A 20525-nucleotide genomic window follows, 5' to 3' on the forward strand; every position below is an offset into this window, starting at 1 on the left:
GCAGCCATGGTGAGGGCTTCAGGCCTGGGAACAATGGCAGCAGATAAAGCCCACAGGCTTGATTTCATGACTGCTTTACAATTTATGTGTATTTACATAAAAACTTAATGAGTGCACATCTCTGCCTAACATACTTTTGAACTACTCAGTACTTACAGCAAAACCATTCAGTTTTGAATATATACGCTGGGTAAAAATTGCTGACAATAAAAATTAGCATATCAATTTCAACCAAAGATTTTTCAAAATCCCCATTAGAATTACTTTTTTAAAGCTTGTTTTTGTTTTGTGCTTTTACATAAAGCTGGGGGAGTTTAAGTGACTCTAAGTTGAAATGATGCTCCTTAGTGAACCTGACAACAGACAGGAAAGCCTGATGATGATGTCATCAAAAGGAACTGTAATGGCCTCCACTGAAATTTAAGAAAAGGAAGAAAGGAAAGTGGGAGGAGGGAAGGAAACCCAGAGGAACAGGAAGTAGGCTGGGTGCTGCTCTGCTGAGAGAAGTCAGGCCAGTGGCAGCAGGACCCCAACGTTCTCAACAGAGCACATGGTGAGGTGGGAGCACTGTGGTTGTCATATCAAGAGAGGCGATGAAGAGCAGCCTTTCCCTCCCTCCCAGAACTACACCAAAGCATTTGCTCTGAGCAAGACAGGAAGTGATGACTGCTGTTCATGTCACCAAATAAGCACAGGGTCCCCAAAACATCTGGTTTCTAACAGGAGCCAGTCTAACTCTGCTCGATGCAAATACTCAAACCATCCCAGGATAGACGGTTTCAGAAAGTACAACATTCAAAGTTAACCTTTAGATCAAAATTAGTAATATGGAAAAGGAGGCAAGGGCTGAGATCTACACAGCTGGAAAGCAGTTCTCCTAGGATGGTACACCTGAAGGGAAAATAAATTCCTTAAGTCTCCAAAGTATCATATCAAACCTGTGGCTTTCACAGCCTCTTCAGATGAGTCCCAAGTAAGTGCCCTGCTCAAACTAGGTTCTTGGCTTTAATAAAAAGGCCTTCATAAAGAATCACTGGAATTTGGCTTGTTCCTGGCATTGTTTGTATGTCAGAAGAGACACAACGCCAACCCATGGGACCCTGTGTATACAGTCAGTGTCAGCACGAAGAACCAGCCTACTGTTTCTCTACTAAGTTCTCTCCTTGTTAGGCAGTGCTCTAAACGCTCTATTCAAATGTCCACGAATACAAAATTCTACACTTATTAACACAAATCAACAATGTTTGCAGGGCTTTTCCCCCTGCAGTTTTAAATTTAGTGTGCAGCTGTCCTGTCACACACTTAAAAAGTGCAGTCTTGTAAGTCACTAGGGGTCTGACAGGTGGAGTCTCTCAAAGCACGATAATTACAGAAAGTCCTTGATTTTAGGAAAGATCATTGCATTTTTTAAAGCAACTGAGTATACATGAAGAAAACAAGCCAGAGTTTAGTTTCCACAGTCCATTCAACTTTAGGAGGCTTGAAAACAGGCCATTTTTAATGCACAAATACAGAGGAACTTTTATTCCTTCCTTACACCATACAGGTCAATAATATATTTATCATCTACTATGTATAAACAATAGGTTGGATAGTATATGCTACACCACATGAAATCTTAGCTCCAAGTTTACAACACAAAGCTTGCAGATAAAAGGCACAACAGAACACATAAGCTTAATCTGAAAAAAATGCATAGACCTCTCTCTTTATTATACTTTATTTATACAGTACATATGAATTTTAAAGCCACCAATTTTCTTCCTACTTTGTCTGTAGTGTACTTAAGTCATGAGCCCTGAACACATGTACATACAAATAACATTATACAGACTGAGTTGTATTTATGTACTCTGTTTAAGTGTAGTATGCGGGGCTGGAGAGATGGCTCAGTGGTTAAGAGCACTGCCTGCTCTTCCAAAGGTCCTGAGTTCAATTCCCAGCAACCACATGGTGGCTCACAACCATCTGTAATGAGGTCTGGTGCCCTCTTCTGGCCTGCAGACATTCAGATATTGTATACATAATAAATAAATATTTAAAATAAAAAAAATAAGTGTAGTATGCATGTGTGTTTGTGTGTATGTGTGTGCACATGCACATAAAGCAACAATAAATAAAAAATAGGTCATGAATGTCAAAGAGAACAAGGACAGGTACATGGGCAGCTTTGGAGACAGGAAAATGAAGGGAGAAACTATGTATTTATAATAATCTCAAAAAAGAAATTATTAAAACAATAAAAAGAGCCTTTTGGGGGTAAAACTTCTAAGTGGAGTATGTGGGTTATATGAGCTGAGGAGCAGAGGATCAAGACTACAGTACCAGGTAAGAGATCTAGTAGTGAGCTCACTAGGGCTGGGCGAAAGCAACTCTTCTTCCTCTTAGTAACAGGGACCTGACTTTTTGCAATAGGAAAGATTGAGTCAGGTGGTCTAATGCTCGCTCCATTTCTCTGGCCTTCTCCTGGCCATTCCTGGTATTCCAGTCAATCACAGACATGGCATTTAGTCTAAGGATGCGAAGATCTAGTCAACCTCTGGTCCAACTGTGCAACCTAATTATATAGTAAGTATGGTTAGGGAAATGGATGGCTGCAAGTTTGCTTAGGAGACGAATAACAGCAGGTACAAGAGCTCAGGTCATTTCCATAAGACTGTTATACCTACAGTGAAAAACAATTCATGGTTCTATATATTTTCTCTTAAGAGGCTCAGAGGACAATAAAGAAACCATGTAAGCTAGACAAAAGGAGGGTGACAGCTGTACCTCCTGCTAACAGAGGGACTGCCAGGAGAGCTACCCAAGCAAGCAGGAGTCCTAGGACACAAGTTTCCTTAGACACTGACTGAGACCCATGGTCTCTAGAAGGACCTGACCTGAAGGGTGGGACAGGGATCAAACTGAAATCAAGGACACAGATTTGTCAGTTTTTGGAGGACAAATGCCTAGGATCAGTGATCAGTAAAGAATGAGAGACCACAGGAAGAACTCTCTAGGGTCACATGGACTCCATGCTGCTGTTAGAATCTTCACAAGCCAAGCCAAGGCTTCGTAACAAAGCAGTCAAAAGCAGATGGGAGAGGTTTGCATATAAAGGATGAATATAAAAACATAAGGTGCCAAGCCCCAGAATAGCACAAGTCAGGAACTTTACCACAGCCTCGGAGGGCATGAGCAGCTCCTACAAATGCAATAGGAAGCCAGTGGTTGGATGCTCCTCTTAAGGATAAACCCTCAGAAGAAATCTTGCAGTACATGTTGTTGGCAGGATCTCCTAGGACCTATCATTCCCCAGAGAAAAAAACCTTCTACAGAAGGCAATAATTAATGATACTGCAAGGGCCTTCCCTCCTCTGAGAACATTTCCTAACCTTGAGACAGGGTGGCTCTCCTGAACTCCATATGTAGGTGAGTGAGGCCTACAAGTGGGTACTGGAAGACTGGACCAACCTCCTAGAAACCAAGTAGCAACTACAAGAAGACATAAGATGACCAGTCACTGGCAGAGGACAAAGGAGTCACACTCAGATTAGCAGTAAGAAAACCTTAATTACAAAAGAGGGCAGAACTCCACCAAGAAACCACAGAGGAAACAATGTCCCAAGCACATAATCTATTTTATCCTGGTTAGGCATCTGGGGGCTTATTAAATGTGCTTGAGACATAGACCTTTACCTGAAACAAAACATCTAGGAGCTTTTGATATGAATCATAATTGTATCTATTTTTTCTTGGAGGTGTTATCTCCAAAATCAATATTTCTGTCTCAAAAGAAACACTAAGTTTGGCTGAGATGGCACAGCCAGCAGGGACAACAGAGGACGGCACAGTGAGCTGCTCTTCAATCCAGAAAGAGCTGCGGCAGTGGACAAGCCATTTGTGAAACTGGGTAGGGGGTTAGCTTCAAGCCTAGAGCGAGGCCCGGTCTTCCTGCTGCAGTCCATGCTGGCGCTCAGCAGACTCAGTCTCTGCACATCCAAGTGCAACGATTTCTGCCCATAGAAAGAAAAGATGAGAAATTTGGTCCACCCTTTGTTTAATATCTAAACGCCTTGTCTGATGTAGCAGTCATCAGTCATTGTGTAAAGGGCTCACTCTTGAGCATGGTCTCTTGGCAGAAGGCTATGCAGTTTTCTTGCCATCTATGACTCCCTGACCTTTCAGTTACAGGAACAAGACAAGGAATCATGGGGTCAAAATGAGGCTTTCTTAATGACTCCTACATATAGAAAACTACAATGGCATAAAATAAATAGCTATATAAACTGTAAAACACCAAGCACACATAAGTGTTACACAGCAGGCATATGAGTATGTGGACAGTGTGAAGCAGACACTTGCAATACCTGGGCTGTGGGCTAGACAATGGGAGGTATGCTGTGGGGATGAATGCATGCTAGCTAGCTCCTACGTTCTCACCTGAGAGAGGAAGAGACCCACCAGTGTGTTTGTACATCACAAACGGAAATGATTGCATGTGCTACAAACACCAAGGCACCTGCTTTGCTCAGTTTATATAAAATCAGAGATATCAATGGCTAAAAGAAAAATATGAATATTTACAGATTACAGAAAGGATTCAATTATTTGCATCTAATACATTTCTGTGAGACATTTTTGCCCAGACTGGGAGACACCTCAGTTTGATAGTAGTGTTGCTTTTCTCTTCAAAAACCAACAAAATCACCATAACAGTGAACACCTGGTTAACAACAGCCAGGTGCAGACAGCTCTCCTTGTACTAACTGCCTGTCCTTCTCTTCCCACCAGGCTTCTCTAACAGTAGCTAAGAGATTTTCTAAACATTGAACTTTCTGCTAGGCCCGAAATTCCATTCAGGAAGCTCTTATCTACAGCCACAATTAGTGTTTCAGCTGAGTTGCAGAATGACTGTGCGGAGCACCTACTATGGGCTAGGCACCACACTGAGATTAACTTAATTAATCTCCACTCGTGGGCAGATGGTAACTGATGAGCTAAATCTTGATTTTTCAATTTAATTGTAAATTCAAATAGCCCTTTAAGTGACAGAATTTCCTACTATATAAACACACTTAAGTATCAGAAAACATGGCTTAAGATTGCTGTCTAAAATCTAAAATTTGAAGAATTAAAATGATAGGTATTGCTTCTGGATTTTTTTTTTTCAGAAAAATCTCATTACTGTGTATGGAAAGATCAATACCCAAGAAAAATGTTTAACTCAGAGCTTCTTCCTTTGCAACCCTTGGCTTTAAGATAAACAAATGGTTCTATGCATCTGAGTCAGGACTTCCAGCAGAGTGTCACAAAGAGATACTTAATGGTTAGCTTTTTTTCTTGTTCATAAGCTAATCTAACTTTTCATTTTCCCTCAAAAAATGTTTGTGGGTTGGTAGGATTTGCCTAGGATTACTGGGTAAGGCCCTGGGTTTATTTCCTCACACCACCATGCAGAATGATTTCACGCCCAGGCAAGGACTTTAGTCTCATCTTAGGAGTGAGAAACAAAAAGGAGAAGTTTAAAGACTGAAAACTTGCATCTAGATTCAGAGTTGATTGGGTAGGTGCAAAAGTACTGCAACAAACTGATGGCAGCTTCATCAAATCATGGACAAACACCAAACCTCATTTCTTCTGATTAGCTCATCAACAGAAGGGCTCTGCAAGGAGTGCGCACACGGTCATCCTTAGTTCTCGTTTCTTGTTCCCGACATGGCACTTTCATTAGAGTTCACCCCTCTAAACATTACACGCTGCTATTTGAGCCCTTATGATATATTGGACAGCACATATGGCAGGAGAGCTAGGACCCCGACTCATAAGCTTTGACAGACTGCAGGTTTCAGATCTCTCAAAGCTTTGGTGCTTCATAGCCCCAAAGGAGAAGCATGCACAGTGATAATGTATAGACAGACACTAGGGTACAGTGAAGAAACCCAGGACAATGCAAAGGTACCATTATCATTCACCCATTCACCAGATATTTACAGTTGCCCTTTTCAGTTCTGTGTTCTGATTTAACCCTAGAGACAGGGCTGAAGAACACAGTCACTATGCTCAATGCTGTTCCTCCTAAGGGGGGACACTGACTATAAACATAAACATGAACAGTACTGAGTACAGTCGGACAGTGTTGAGTACAGCCAGTGTTGAGCACAGCCGGACAGTGTTGAACACAGCCGGACAGTGTTGAACACAGCCGGACAGTGTTGAGTAGAACCGGACAGTGTTGAGTAGAACCGGACAGTGTTGAGTACAGTCAGACAGTGTTGAGCACAGCCGGACAGTGGTGAGTAGAACCGGACAGTGTTGAGCACAGTTGGACAGTGTTGAGCACAGCCGAACAGTGTTGAGCACAGCCAGACAGTATTGAGCACAGCTGGACAGTGTTGAGTACAGTCAGACAGTGTTGAGCACAGCCGGACAGTGTTGAGTAGAACCGGACAGTGTTGAGCACAGCCGGACAGTGTTGAGCACAGCCAGAAAGTGTTGAGCACAACCGGACAGTGTTGAGCACAGCCGGACAGTGTTGAGTAGAACCGGACAGTGTTGAGCACAGCCGGACAGTGTTGAGCACAGCCGGACAGTGTTGAGCACAGCCAGAAAGTGTTGAGCACAACCGGACAGTGTTGAGCACAGCCGGACAGTGTTGAGCACAGCTGGACAGTGTTGAGTAGAACCGGACAGTGTTGAGTAGAACCGGACAGTGGTGAGTAGAACCGGACAGTGTTGAGCACAGCCGGACAGTGTTGAGTAGAACCGGACAGTGTTGAGTAGAACCGGACAGTGGTGAGTAGAACCGGACAGTGGTGAGTAGAACCGGACAGTGTTGAGTAGAACCGGACAGTGGTGAGTAGAACCGGACAGTGGTGAGTAGAACCGGACAGTGTTGAGCACAGCCGGACAGTGTTGAGTAGAACCGGACAGTGTTGAGTAGAACCGGACAGTGGTGAGTAGAACCGGACAGTGGTGAGTAGAACCGGACAGTGTTGAGCACAGCCGGACAGTGTTGAGCACAGCCGGACAGTGTTGAGCACAGCCGGACAGTGTTGAGTAGAACCGGACAGTGGTGAGTAGAACCGGACAGTGGTGAGTAGAACCGGACAGTGTTGAGCACAGCCGGACAGTGTTGAGCACAGCCGGACAGTGTTGAGCACAACCGGACAGTGTTGAGCACAGCTAGATGTTCTGTTAACGTCATCAACTTGAGTTCTTTCAGGGAATCTTCATCCACACCGATTTTTTCTTTTGGTTTGCAAAGTTACCTTGCACAACTCTATAAAAAAACTAAATTTAAAAAACTTAATAGTTGTTCCAGTAATGGGAGCACACATTTGTTTTGAAACAAATTTGTTCTGAAATTTGTTCTGAAACATGAAGGAGTTTCATAATTTGTAACATTTTTGAAGTGATTTTTACTGTCCACTTTATCTTACTGCACATGTGTTCAATAACAACAATGTACCTATATTCTGTGTATTTGTTCAAATAACAACAACAGTGTATCTATAGTCTGTGTATTTGTTGTGACTATGTATTACACTAATATAATTATTTGAATATATGAAGGGAGGCAAGTAAAGCATGTGATAACTAAGATGTAATTACATAATTAGCAGGTATAGCTACATCACACAATCATACATGTTACAGAAAATTTCTGCTTACACAGATACACAGATTAGATTATACATCTGTATAAAGATTCATAACTTGAAATCAAAATCATTCTAGAAACTTTAGGTTAATTAGGTACATAAGATGTTTTCAGAAATCATCAATGAGAGAGAGAAGCATGGAGCAACTAAGAGCACAAACGTGGTAAAGTCAGCGAGAGAACAGGCTACGAGGTCAGTCCCTGGGAGTGTAGCTAACAGTATACTATCCAGAGTCCCTTCAGTTCACACACAGGGTCAGGTATGGATACACTCTCTCTATATATATATATATATCATGTTAATGAAACAACTTCATTTGGGCGCTTGGTAGAAATGTCAAATCCAGTACTCCAGCCCGGACAGGCATTCTGCTACTTCTCCCTTAACACAATCTCCAAGAGATTCCAGAGGGAAGTCTGACTACCCCAGCTATAGGGTTAATGAATTCAAAGCATCCAGTCCTCTGGTCTTTAGGTTCAACCCTGCAAACATTAGCATAAAAAGCTCCACTTTGTCAAATGCTTTAACAATCTAGTCCATGAACTGAGAGAAACACACATATGTATACGTAGTATTTGACAATAACATCATCTGGAAAATAATGTGTGAGATTAGGCAGTTTATACCCATTATCCCAGTAAAATTACGAGCTGGGTTAGGCAGTTTATACCTGTTACCCCAGTAAAATGAAGCAGAGAAGTTGCTAGGGTAGAGCTGCTTCACAATGGGAAGCTAGGGTTTGGGAAGTTTGGATAACCTAAAGTCAAACAGCTATTAGTTAAAACAGCACACTTGCAAAAATGAAACATCTAGAGTAATATACCATCACACGTTGTTTCATTTAACTAGTTTCCAGAATTAGTCTTAGATGCCTCAGAAAGTAATTGGCATCATTAAAGATCAAGAGCTCTTCTAAGAATTCCTAAGTAATACCTCATTTTAACCATAAACAGTGACTGAGTTGTGAAATGCCCTGAAAGATGCTCCGGTGAACTCCCTACTTCCCCAGCCAATTTGGTGTGTGTGAGACACAAACCTTATGTAAGTCTTACTAGTTACTGAAGTGCATGCCATTGAAGCATAGGCGCACACAAGGAGACTCTAGCTACTGTTCACTGGGTTCCTGAAAGGGCTCATGTGAGATAGGCACACATATAATATCCAGAGGTCTGGATAGTTATTCAAACTGCATTTTCATCATATTAAATTTAGTAACTCTTCTAGTTTTAGGTCTACATGGCCAAATGCAAATTTCACGCTGGTGAATCTGCTCCAGAGGCAAGGGAGGTGGTAGCTGGAGCCACAGGAGGGCAGAGAGAGAAGAGTCCAGGCTCCTCTGAGAACTGGGGCTGGACAGTGATGAAAAGTCCATATGTTACAGTGCCACCATAAATTACACTGCAAAGAATGGTCAGGCCACAAAGGGGTTCCAAAAATAGGCTGGAACTGCTCACAGTCTGAAAACAAATTGCCCAAGTTCCAATATGAGCAAACAATGTTCTCGACATGTATTTTCATGTGGTCACTTCTGGGTGAAGCCAGGTCTACAGAGATGAAATACAATATGCCCTGGCAGGGAAACTTGAAGCTGCTATTCCATCTAGACACTAAAATGCAGAGAAATCTGCATGAGCTTGGTGCCTCAAGGCCTAAAGATTTATTCCGAGAGGAAGACAAAATGAACGATGGTGTGTCAGTTGGCTTGAACTCTAGAAATGATTCTGCATTTTCAGGAAACAGAAACCTCAGGAGCCTTTTTTTCATCATATCAGAGGTCTAGGTCTGAATTATGTAATGATTGGTTTATCTAAAAAATATATATTTAATGATAATAACAGGAATATTATAAATCAACAGGCAAAGTGCCCAAGGGGTTGTTCTATCAATAACAAGTTCATTTTTTTTCTTAAGGACAAACATTAAATCTAAAAATGTTAAGAAATGCCTATATAATTGTTTCTCTTTCAAGATAGAAAAGGAGACGTAGGTAATAAAAAACTATGAAGATGCTTGTAAGCCTTATAAAGATGGCTATGGGTAACAGTTAGGACGCATGATCACTTATGAGTTACTAAATCTGCAAAAGTGCATTATAAAAATAAGTTCTAATAACAAAAGATAATGACTAATTAGACGGCCTCCTTAAATAAATACTCAAGCAAATATAGTCCATATTTTTATACTGATGTGTCACTAAGAAAATTAATTCAAGAATAATATACTGTCTATTTTTACCACAAAGATATAATGCTGAAGGATCAAGATTATATAGCTTCATTTTAAATTAGATATTTCTCAGTTTTCAATTTTTGACACAATGGCACTAGGCGTAAAGAACATATGTACTGTGTGTACCAACAATCACATGGTACTTAGGGAACATGAGGTAGAGTTTAAAACTGAACTCCGTGTTTCAAAATAGTTTATGTTCTGTCAACCAACCTCATTACTCTGAAAATTAAAAATGGTAACTTGCATAACACTGCAGAAACAATAAATAATATTCATATTTGACAAAGGAAATGCAAATGACTCAGAACACAGATTTCAACAGTGATTCATACTGGATTAAAATCATGTTCTCCTTTAAGAAATTGCTTCATTAATGGGAAATATCATTAGCTCAGTTTTCTGAAACAGAATGACATTTGCACATAGCTTGAAACTAAAATCTTCCAGACAGTAAAAATGTGATATTGAGGTAAGAAGAGAGAACCAACTAGTATAAAGCCATATTGTCCCCAGCATGAAGAGATCAGACACCTGCCTAGAATGATGGACAGCTCTGGCCTAGCGAACAGGCAAAGAAAAAAAAAATCCCATTTGCTCTCGTCCAGATGGGACCAACTGGACGCTTCAGCGCAAACAACTCATCCTTCTTCGGACCTTCTTGTCCAGCTCCTGAGCTAGCTTCAGCTGATAATGATGGATATCAGGGCCACAGTGAAGTGGGTGACAACGGGAGCCTTGTTATAGCTGCCAGTCTTTCTGTCTTGTCATTACACACTGGAGATTGATTTGGGTTTATTGTTGTGCACAGGGTCTAGCCATTTGCGATTCATCACCTGGCACAGAAAGTTCAAGAGAGTTGCTGGAGCTATAATTGCCACGTCCACCTGCGTCTGGAAATTATGAGGTCAGTAGCAGGGGCAGTTCAGTACAGCTTCTGGGATAAGGGGAAACCCTTTCTGTACCTGCATCTCTGGCCATCGCATTAACATGCTACTTTCCTGGAAATTGATTAACTTCTATCTCTGGTACAGCCTGAACTATAGCAAACACTAAAAGATTACAGTCACAGATAGTAAGCAATGAAACTTCCAGAGCCTACTACCACATGAACTAACGTTATGGTTCCTACTGCAAAGGCTATAGGCACCAAGTATTGAAACGAGAGCATGCGAAAACCCACCCTAACATAATCTTCCAATCTGCATAATTTAAACCAGTCGGTCAAATATTTTGAAAGTAGGTGGACTATAAGTTATGTAAATTCTATTACATTAAAACTATGTTTTGATAAAACCTTTACAAAATAGCCAAAATCAAATGTGAAGATTTGATTTTGTAATACTCTTAAAGAAATCCTCATCCGTTTTGGATTTGGATATTACCTATTGTGATAAATAAAGGAAAAGAACAATAATGAACATAATCATTCATTATTATTAAATGCCTTTTGTTTTCTCTGTACTGGTTTTATTTTTCATTGGCCTACAAAAGAGCAGCAGAGGTTTTCAGGTCTTTTGCCTGCACTACATACTCTAAGTGTCCAGCCAGGCTACAGAGGTAGGAAAGAGCTTATGTGATTTCTGCCCTCCTCAAAGCACATGACTCATATGCCAGTTTGCTCAGTGTGCAGATGGCTTGAGAATTTATGGCACCTGAATATTTTCCTGCTTGATATTATGCCATTACTTAGTTGTTACATCCTTGCTGCTAATGGATTTCTAAAACCAAGATTTACTGAGATAGTATTTTGTTGTTGTTGTTCCAGGTTCTTTGAAAAGTCAGTGCAGCAAGTAATGCAGTAAACCACCATCATAATTTCGTATAAAATCTCAAGTATTTGGAAAGATTATCTGTATATTATCTTATTTCTGAGAAAATAATGATATACAACGGTTTCACTATATAAGGTTATAGCATAATCAAAGTTCTGCTGAGAAGTTTCTGCCTGCAAATTCAAGCACAAGTGTTTCTTTGTGCGTTGCATTGGCATCCTACCACTGTGGCTACAAACTCAGTTCAAATGGGAAGTCTGTTTCCCCTAGGCACACCAGATTTGAAAGCTGTATACTATTTCACTTAGAAGTCTGGTCCCATTTAAGTGGCACTTTGACCAACTTCAGGACAATAATGAAGTAAAAAGGATTTTAAAAAGGGAAATGCTAACAGTGCTTATTTTCATATGATGACAACACTAACATGAAGTAAAGCATCAGCTCACTGACTGGGCACCACCATGAAGAGTGAGAGTCAAGGGGGTGATGTGATGCTTTTCTTCTCCCAACTCTCCGTCCTGTCCACTGTCACACCTGATGTGTAAAAGCCTGCTAATCAGACAGTAGACTAAAAGAATGACCTACAATTTGCAGATTGGCTCTAAGCAAATAGAATTTACAGTGCCCAGGAAGCTCAGCACCAAAGAAAGGCACTTCAGGTCTCAGCACATATTTCTGTAACTAGCACCTGTGTATCATGCAAGAGCTTTCCGACTTCTTCCCCATCCACAGTCTCCTAAATTTATAAAGTAGGTAGATATAGAGATAATAGTGTACCTGCCTCACAGAGAGGGAAACAGAGCAGGCTCAGAGAGGGGAGAGATCTGTCTCTAGTCAAAGAAGCTAAGTGCCAGAGCTTGGTCTTAAATACAAGTCTTCAGTCTAAGTTTTTGTGAATGCTGAGTAGATTCTGTGGTTATATAATAAGTTGATTCTTCACATCTTTTTAATTTTTCAAGCAAGCTTAACTCTGCACTGTCCAAGTATGTATGAAAATCATACTGTCCACTGTTCTGAGTATTTGGACTGTGAGTTAAGAGTTTACATGTTTGAGGCTGTATGAAAACCCACAGTTTAAGAACTAGAAAGCCACGTCAATGTCTAGAAGGAACATACCTGGAGGTCCTCTCCACCCCCTGTCAAGTTCACAGTTTTCCTTTCATTTCTGGGACAATTACTATCATGAATCATCATTTATCCATTCTTTTGGTTTTTAGCAGAGTTGTACATAAAATCCATTGCTGACCAATCCGATTAAAAGTCTGCCAATCCTTAAGTGTTAATGAATGAAATTATACTGCACGTGTTAGTCTACATTTTTTGTTCTTTGAATAATACAGTGTGAGATCCATCAATGTGATGTGTGAAGCAGTAGGGTTTTGCTTTTTGCTTTTTTTTTCTCTTCCATTTTAGTAATTTATTTCAATGAATAAACTCCCCTATTAATTTACATATGTGGCACCTTAGATATAGTTCTATAGTAGTACAGTGATTGAGTTGGAAATTTTTTGTACACATTTCCTAGCACAAGTTTTTCTAGGGATGTGCCCTTGTGGGCCATGGTGAATGCATGAGGCCTGTATTCTCACAGCTTTGTGTGCCTGGTTCTGAAATGGACACACCATCACACACCCAAACATTTCAAGGTTCATGCTACCCTTATCTGGATAACAACTTATACATTCTGGTCTTAACTTTTGGCAATCCAATGAGAAGGACACGGTGTCACACTGTCATTTCAATCCTAGTTCGCCAACTTCTAACCATATCAAACCAACTTCACATTAACAGACCATTATGCTCCCTCATTTGTAAAATGTCTGATGATGTCTTTCAGTCCATCTAAGAGTATTTCCTCTTATAAAATGTTCCTCCCTGTATGTAGTTTTGTGTGTTTACGTGTGTGCATGTGAGAGAGTGCATACACATATGTGTTATTCCCTCTATTATTAAAAAAGCTAAGTTCTTAATCCTAATGTGGTTGACTGCATTAAGCTCTTCATGTTAAAAGTTCTTTTTCCTTGATTGTTCTATTTGCATTTGATGCTAATCTACCTACAATGTTTATTCTAAATGTGCTGTAGCTTTGCTTTTTCGTTTATGTGTTTAACTCACTTGGCATCAATTCTTTCACATGCTATGAGGTTGATATTGATATTCCAATTTCACTTCCCTTGTATGGATAACTGATTGTTCCTTCATCTTTCATTAAAAAGTGCATCCTTTTGACTCTGATTGGTACTATTGCCCTCATCATGTCAGGGGCACTACCTGAGTAGCTCTGTATAGGATTTCTTTCTTTTTTCTAGCCCTGAACCAACTCATTCACTAGCATACCTTTCAATGTATTTTGAAATCCTAAAAAATCCACTGCATGATCCTCATACCATAAAATAAGCAGAAGTAAACGTTATTGCCATTTAGTAAGTTAATAAACTGAAGCCCTAAGATAATTTATAACATGCTTCTGAAGAGCAATCCATATACTACAATTCTCAAGTCATTGATTTTTCTAACTACTGACTCCTTCAAAGCATTTTCAAGTTATTACATCAACTTCACATTTAACACAATGCTAATTATTTATAATATTTTATATTATTGTAGAAAGTACAAATTTTAGAGTCACATACATCTACAGAAAATGGTTAAAAACACAATTCAAGGAAGTCTGGTTGCTCAGCCTTGAACAAATCATTCTCTTCCTGCAGATGAAATTACCTCATCTGTTCAGTACTGATAATCACTCCTGAAGGATGTCTGTATGTAATAAAGGCAATATATTTTAATATTTAGCACCTTCCTTAACATATAGAATTGACTAAATATTTTAACACTGAAGTCATGTGAATTTTATATTACTTAAGAGGCACATGGAATAAATAAAGTATCAAATTATTCATCATTGTCATCATCTGACTGACCACACCCAAGCCAAAGGTTAACCTTAAAAGTCCACTGTCCTATCACCTAATCCTGTCTTTAAGAAACTACATCCTGTAAGTTACCCTGCATATGTTCTCCATATTTCTTACAGCAAAAATAACTAACAGTGACAAGTTAGAAGCTCAGGCTGTGAGAGCACAGCCCAAGGCTTAGCAGTCACCCTTCTTCCTTCTCCCTTGGTTTTAGCTTCTCCTCTCTTCAAGACCCGGGGCCCCACCCACTGTGGCCTCATTGCTTTGTATCCTCTTTGCCTCAAGGAAAGGTGCAACTGAATTAACTTAAATGGTTAAGCAGATGATTTTGTGGTACCTTTTGTTTTGATTTTTGTTTTTTATGTGAAGCAAGATTTGGCTGTGTCAGCCAGGCTAACCTAAAATCATTATCCTCCTGCCTCAGCCTTCAAAGTGAAAGGAAACTTACTTGTTCTATCCACTCTGTTTGCATTCTTTACTCCATAACAAAGAAATCTCAAAACCCGTATCATAGTCTAACAAACATATGTTGACTCTAGGGATTGCAAGGGTAGAAAGATTGACAACTGGTTGGGTGAGAGCAAGAAGCAGCATAATCTCAAGACACCTCAAGCTTGGGGGAGAGTGAGAGGAAAGGGGGAGGAAGGGTGGGATAACAGTCTCGGCATGGTTGTAGAGACTGCACCTCACAGGCTCAGGACTGACAGCAAGTCTGAGAGGCAAGCACAGGAGAGATGAAAAGATGGATAGGCCTTAATGGGTTGAGTGTCTCCTAGCCTGCCTGCTCTCCTTTTACACACTGTATTCAGCAGCGTCCCCACATCCCACGGTCAGTGCATATCACATGCACTTTCTCTCTGCACTCACAGTCAGAATAGCTCACATGGCCTTTCTATTTGTACCAACAGTGCTCTGTGCTAATCATTACCACAGGTATTAATGAATGGCTGTGGAAGTCAATATGAGTTTCTTCATCAGAGAATATCAATTCTTGGGGTTATTTTTCCTTCTTTGGTCATCAAAATCTGGCACTCAAAAAAGTTCACAAATGCTGAATGAATAAAAAAGCCAAGTTTCAATTTCTGCACAAAAACATTTTCTTTTTCTGAGAAACTGCCAACCTGTATACACACACATATATGTGTGTGTACGTGCACACACACTTTTTAAATCAAGAATGTGTGGTATGAAACAAAACATGAAACTATGTAGAATGCAATCAATTTTGAATGAGGCAACAATTATGAACCCCAGTTTCTAACTGGGGTAGCAATTATGAGACCCAGTATTATATGTTCTTTGTTAGAGACAGGTTGTGCTGTCATCCAGGACAGAGAACTATCTCTTATAAAAATATGGTATGGGAAGTTCAAGGTCCTCCCACCTCCCTCCAGGTCTAGGAAGGTGAGCATCCAAAGAGACTAGGCTCCCACAAGGCCAGTCCATGCAGTACAATCAAAACTCAGTGCCATTGTCCTTGGCTTCTCAGTCAGCCCTCCTTGTCAGCCACATTCAGAGAGTCCGGTTTGATCACATGCTCCATCAATCCCAGTCCAGCTGGCCTTGGTGAGCTTTCATTAGATCAGTCCCATTGTCTCAGTGGGTGGACACACCCCTCACGGTCCTGACTTTCTTGCTCATGTTCTCCCTCTTTCTGCTCCTCATTTGGACCTTGGGAGCTCAGTCCACTGCTCCAATGTGGGTCTCTGTCTCTATCTCCATCCATCGCCGGATGAAGGTTCTATGGTGATATGCAAGATATTCATCAGTGTGGCTATAAGATAAGGCCAGTTCAGGCACCCTCTCCTCTGCTGCCCATGGAACTAGTTGGGGAAATTCCCTTGGACACCTGGGAACCCCTCTAGAGCCAAGACTCTGGCCAACCCTAAAATGGCTCCCTTGATTAGGATAACGTCTTCCCTGCTCCCATATTCACCCTTCCTCCACCTCAATTATCCCATTCCCTCAAGCTCTCCAGGGCAGGAAACCCTGACTGCTCTTAGGATTGGAGAGGGAGGGGGAGAGGGAGTGGGGGGAGTGGGAGGGTATTGGGAGGAGGTGGAAATTTTTAATAAAGAAAAAAAGGAAAAAAAAAGAACGAATTGGATGTAATGTGTGTGGTGAATCAAGAGAAAGATTCGCCTCCACAGCACAATAAAAGTCATTTGGAATCTCCATTAAAAAAAAAAAAGAATATGGTATGGGTACCCCAGGATGTTCAGCATTTGCTCCATTTGAACAGCTATGAACAAATACACGTCTCCTATGCTGGAGAAATTGCTAGAGTAAACCCATCGATTTACAGTGAGTGTAATTTTCCTGAGTACTGATCGGTTAGCATTCTCACTTTTACTTTTTCTCTAAGACAGCTCCATTTCTAAGACCTTTAAAAGATGGCACTGCCTATGGTAAGGGCATTTTCATAGCACAGAGAAAAAGGGCTCAGCAAGTTGCAACTTCATTTGAGCAAGACAGAAAATATCTTATAATTAAGCATTGAGAATTAAGTCATCAGATGACCTGGCCCCTTCATCAGAGAGCAGGAAGTACAATGAAGAGCATGAAGCTCAGATATTACTGTGCAGGGAAGGTACAGCATAGTAGTGGCCTTCCTTCTGCAACCGAGCCAGAGGGTCTCCACTGGGCAGGGCCAGGCTCTCAAGGACAGGGAACGCCTCTCTATGAGAAATGGTTCCAGTTTGAGTTTATTTAGCAGATATGAATTTTGATACTTCTTTTTTTTAAAAAAAAATACTTCTTTAATCTGGCAAATTGAACTCTAACCCAACCAGGCAAAAATCTGTTCTCTATATGAGCAAATGGCAGATCAAATGATCCAGGAGTCAGGCTCAATGCTAGCAGTTCCAAATGGCCTCACAAATGCTCCGGGGTCTGGGGAGGAAATGAAAAGCTTAGAAGTAGACCATACTAAAGGAACACAGCTCACCCTGCGCCCACACGCAGAACTAGCATAAGCATGTGTAAACCAAGCTGATAACAACAATGCACAGGGCAGAGCACATGAGTTTGCAACTTTCGAACCAGTGGAAATTGTCCTAGTAAACATCTCGCTCAGAATCTAAGCTGCACAGGTCACTGTGACTAGTGGCAGGCTAGATGCCTACTCTCTTAACCACTCCCTGTCACTTTCTGAGTGGTCCTGAGGCAACTCAAGGGGACAAGGGCCTCATGGAACATAGCTAGAAAACTGCTGTGTCTGGAACAAAGAAAATGTTCCTGCTCTTAAGAATATGAATGAAAATAACGAAGCCCAAAGCCAGGGCAGGGAGGAGAGACAAATAGGAAGCTCAGCTGTACACTCACTGCTCATCTAATCTAGGTCTGCTGCTCTGCTTCTCTCATTAGCAAGCTGCAGACGGAGACGGCTGTCCCGAACCACAGCTCTGAGGAGGGTTACTGATTAGCAGAGCCATCCTGAGGAGGTCCCTGAGCTCTCTGCACTTGATGTTTCTCTCTTGTTGGCAAGAGATGCCCTGGCACCTAGCGTACTCCTTTAAAGGAATTAATACACTTCCTACTTTAGGAAATGATCAGAAAAGGCCAACTATGCCTCCTGCTATTTCAACCATGAATAAACTTCGACCCTTAAGGGCACTGCATGGGGAGCTCACTGAAAGGACCTAGTACATACAAAGCCCTGGGTCTCATGCTTAGTCTGCAAAGCTAACCAAAAACAAGAAAAACACTATAAAATACCTGGCATTGCGTTATCTTTACTGGATTAGCTTTTTGCTATTCCTGCAGTGGAAGTTAATGGCTTTCAGAAAGCTGCTGCCTGGCCACAGGGTTCATACTGCATGCTAACCTGTGTTACACTCCAAAGAATCTCTGTTGCATTCATGAGTAGTCTCAAATCTCAGATCTTCCACAGAAAGGAATACCTCCCTATTATGCTTATTTAAAAATCTAGCATTGGATTCTCTGTAGAACTACATTAAGCTGAGAACTTCTCCCAACGGAATGGTCCTTTATTTCCTGGCTCAATGGAACTTGCAGGCATACAGCCACTATGAGCCTTTCCCTTGAGGTAATGTGTTGTGTCCAGCATCTCTTCAGGAGCATCAGAAACCACAGACTGATGTGGGATTTCCCTCTGTATGCTGTGATTACCATTAATGAATAAAAAACTGCTTTGGACCTATAGCAGGGCATAACATAGATAGGTGGGGAAAACTAAACTGAATGCTGGGAGAAAGGAGGTGGAGTCAGAAAGAAGCAATGGAGCCACAGGAGACAGATGCCAGTTGGAATCTTGCCAGTAAGCCACAGACACGTGTCAATACACAGATTAATAGAAATGAGTTAAATTGATATGTAAAAGTTAGCCAATAAGAAGCTGGAGCTAATGGGCCAAGCAGTGATTTAATTAATACAGTTTCTGTGTGATTATTTTGGGGCTAATCGACCGGGAACCAACCATCAGCCTTACTTCAAAAACAGTCAGCCCCACTATTCACCACTTACCTCCTGGGATATGTAATAGAAAAGTTTACTTTCTGAAGTTCTACCTTTTCCTGGAAGGCACCAAAATTAACCTGAAGAGGTCCTAGAGACAGGGACACTGATCTCTACAAGACACTGTGACTGTGAAGAAGAAAAGGTTTGCAGCCACAGAAGGGATAGAAACATCAACTGGACTGGCATCAATAAAGTTTATTTTCCCATTACTTTAACTGCAGACATATTTTCAACCTCTGAAAAGTTGTACTTTCAGAAACTAGGAGGCAGAAAACAAATAACTTTTGACTGAATAAAAATACAAGGACTTTACAAAAATATGTCTACTTAGCTGGCATACAGCATTCAGGAGACTAGAGAGCAGGTATGCATAAGATGGTTCATTTAGTTGGGCAGTGGTGTGCACACCTTTAATCCCAGCAGAGGTAGGTGAGTTTGAGACCTGCTTGGTCTACAGAGTGAGTTCCAGAACAGCCAAGGAAACCCTGTCTCAAAAACAAAACAAAACCACCAAGAAGAAAAAGATTCATGTATTCCAAGACGATTTACAAACAATAAGAGACACTGTGAATTCCACGGGAATTTTAGAAGTTTCTTCAATATCTTACTTCACATCTGATAAAAATCCTCACTTTAAAAGGGGGTTAGTGTTATTTGCAAACTAAGCAAGAGACCCGAATGATGGCCACATCTAATCGGTTGTCACCTTGCAGCTCAATTAGGCCTCATGTAAAAACGAGGCATGTAAGGAGAAATGAGGTTTTGACATTATCTCTGCCAGCAAGATAATTACACAGCCTTCATTTAACAGTAGGGCAACATGACTGTAGCAACAAATTAACTCGGCTCCATTTGCAATTCATGGTGTGTTTTCTCATTTAACGCCATTTGTCTTTCCCCAAGTGAGTGTTCCCATTAGTTTTCTGAGCACAGCAAACACTCAGTGTGACTCCACACATCACAGCACTGAGTCAAACTTACCTTCCAGCAATAGAAAAAGCAAATTCAAAGTCTGACACAATGGCCTATGTTACTTTTTTCATTTCAGTCACAAGTTTTCTTCAGTTTATGGTCAAACTAGAATACACGAAAGTGTCTGCATATAGCATCCAAGACACAACATTCATCTATTCTGGAAGAGTCTGTCTTTGCAGAAACCAACATCAGAAAAGAGACACAAAGATGTCTTAGCTCATGCAGTACTCATGAGTGTGCCAGAAGTCCACACACAAGGACAAAGATGCTGCATGCAGCTGTTAGAAATGAGCCTAAGAAGAGGTGTCTGTAATCTGACTTAGTATCTTTTTTATAGGTTTTGTACTCAAAAGTTTTGCTTAGCCCAGATTTAAAAGCTGCTCTCTTCCCTCAACATTAGGTAAGACTGGGAGGCGTTCACAAGTTGGAAATGTAGTGCTACAAATGAGTACAGAGATTTCTGGATGCAGACAGGACAGTCCCTCAATGAGGGGACTTTTGTCTTT

The 20525-nt window shown here is 40.9% G+C and overlaps 1 protein-coding gene across 10 annotated transcripts in view; it reads right to left on the reverse strand.

Moving 5' to 3' along the window:
- The window catches only part of Gpatch2 (G-patch domain containing 2), a 210976-nt gene that overhangs the window by 137818 nt on the left and 52633 nt on the right, over positions 1–20525 (reverse strand). The window contains exon 6 of one of the 10 annotated variants that reach the window (XM_085687570.2): positions 3589–3995. The exons of the other annotated variants lie outside the window; for them this stretch is intronic. Coding sequence (XP_085543696.1) covers positions 3756–3995 — 240 coding nt within the window. The 3' untranslated portion in view covers positions 3589–3755. Of the gene's footprint in view, positions 1–3588; positions 3996–20525 lie in introns of those variants that run through there. 10 annotated transcript variants of the gene reach the window in all.

The sequence above is a fragment of the Myodes glareolus genome, chromosome 5, assembly GCF_982192425.1.
Source record: "Myodes glareolus chromosome 5, mMyoGla1.1, whole genome shotgun sequence".
Classification (NCBI taxonomy): Eukaryota; Metazoa; Chordata; class Mammalia; order Rodentia; family Cricetidae; genus Myodes; species Myodes glareolus.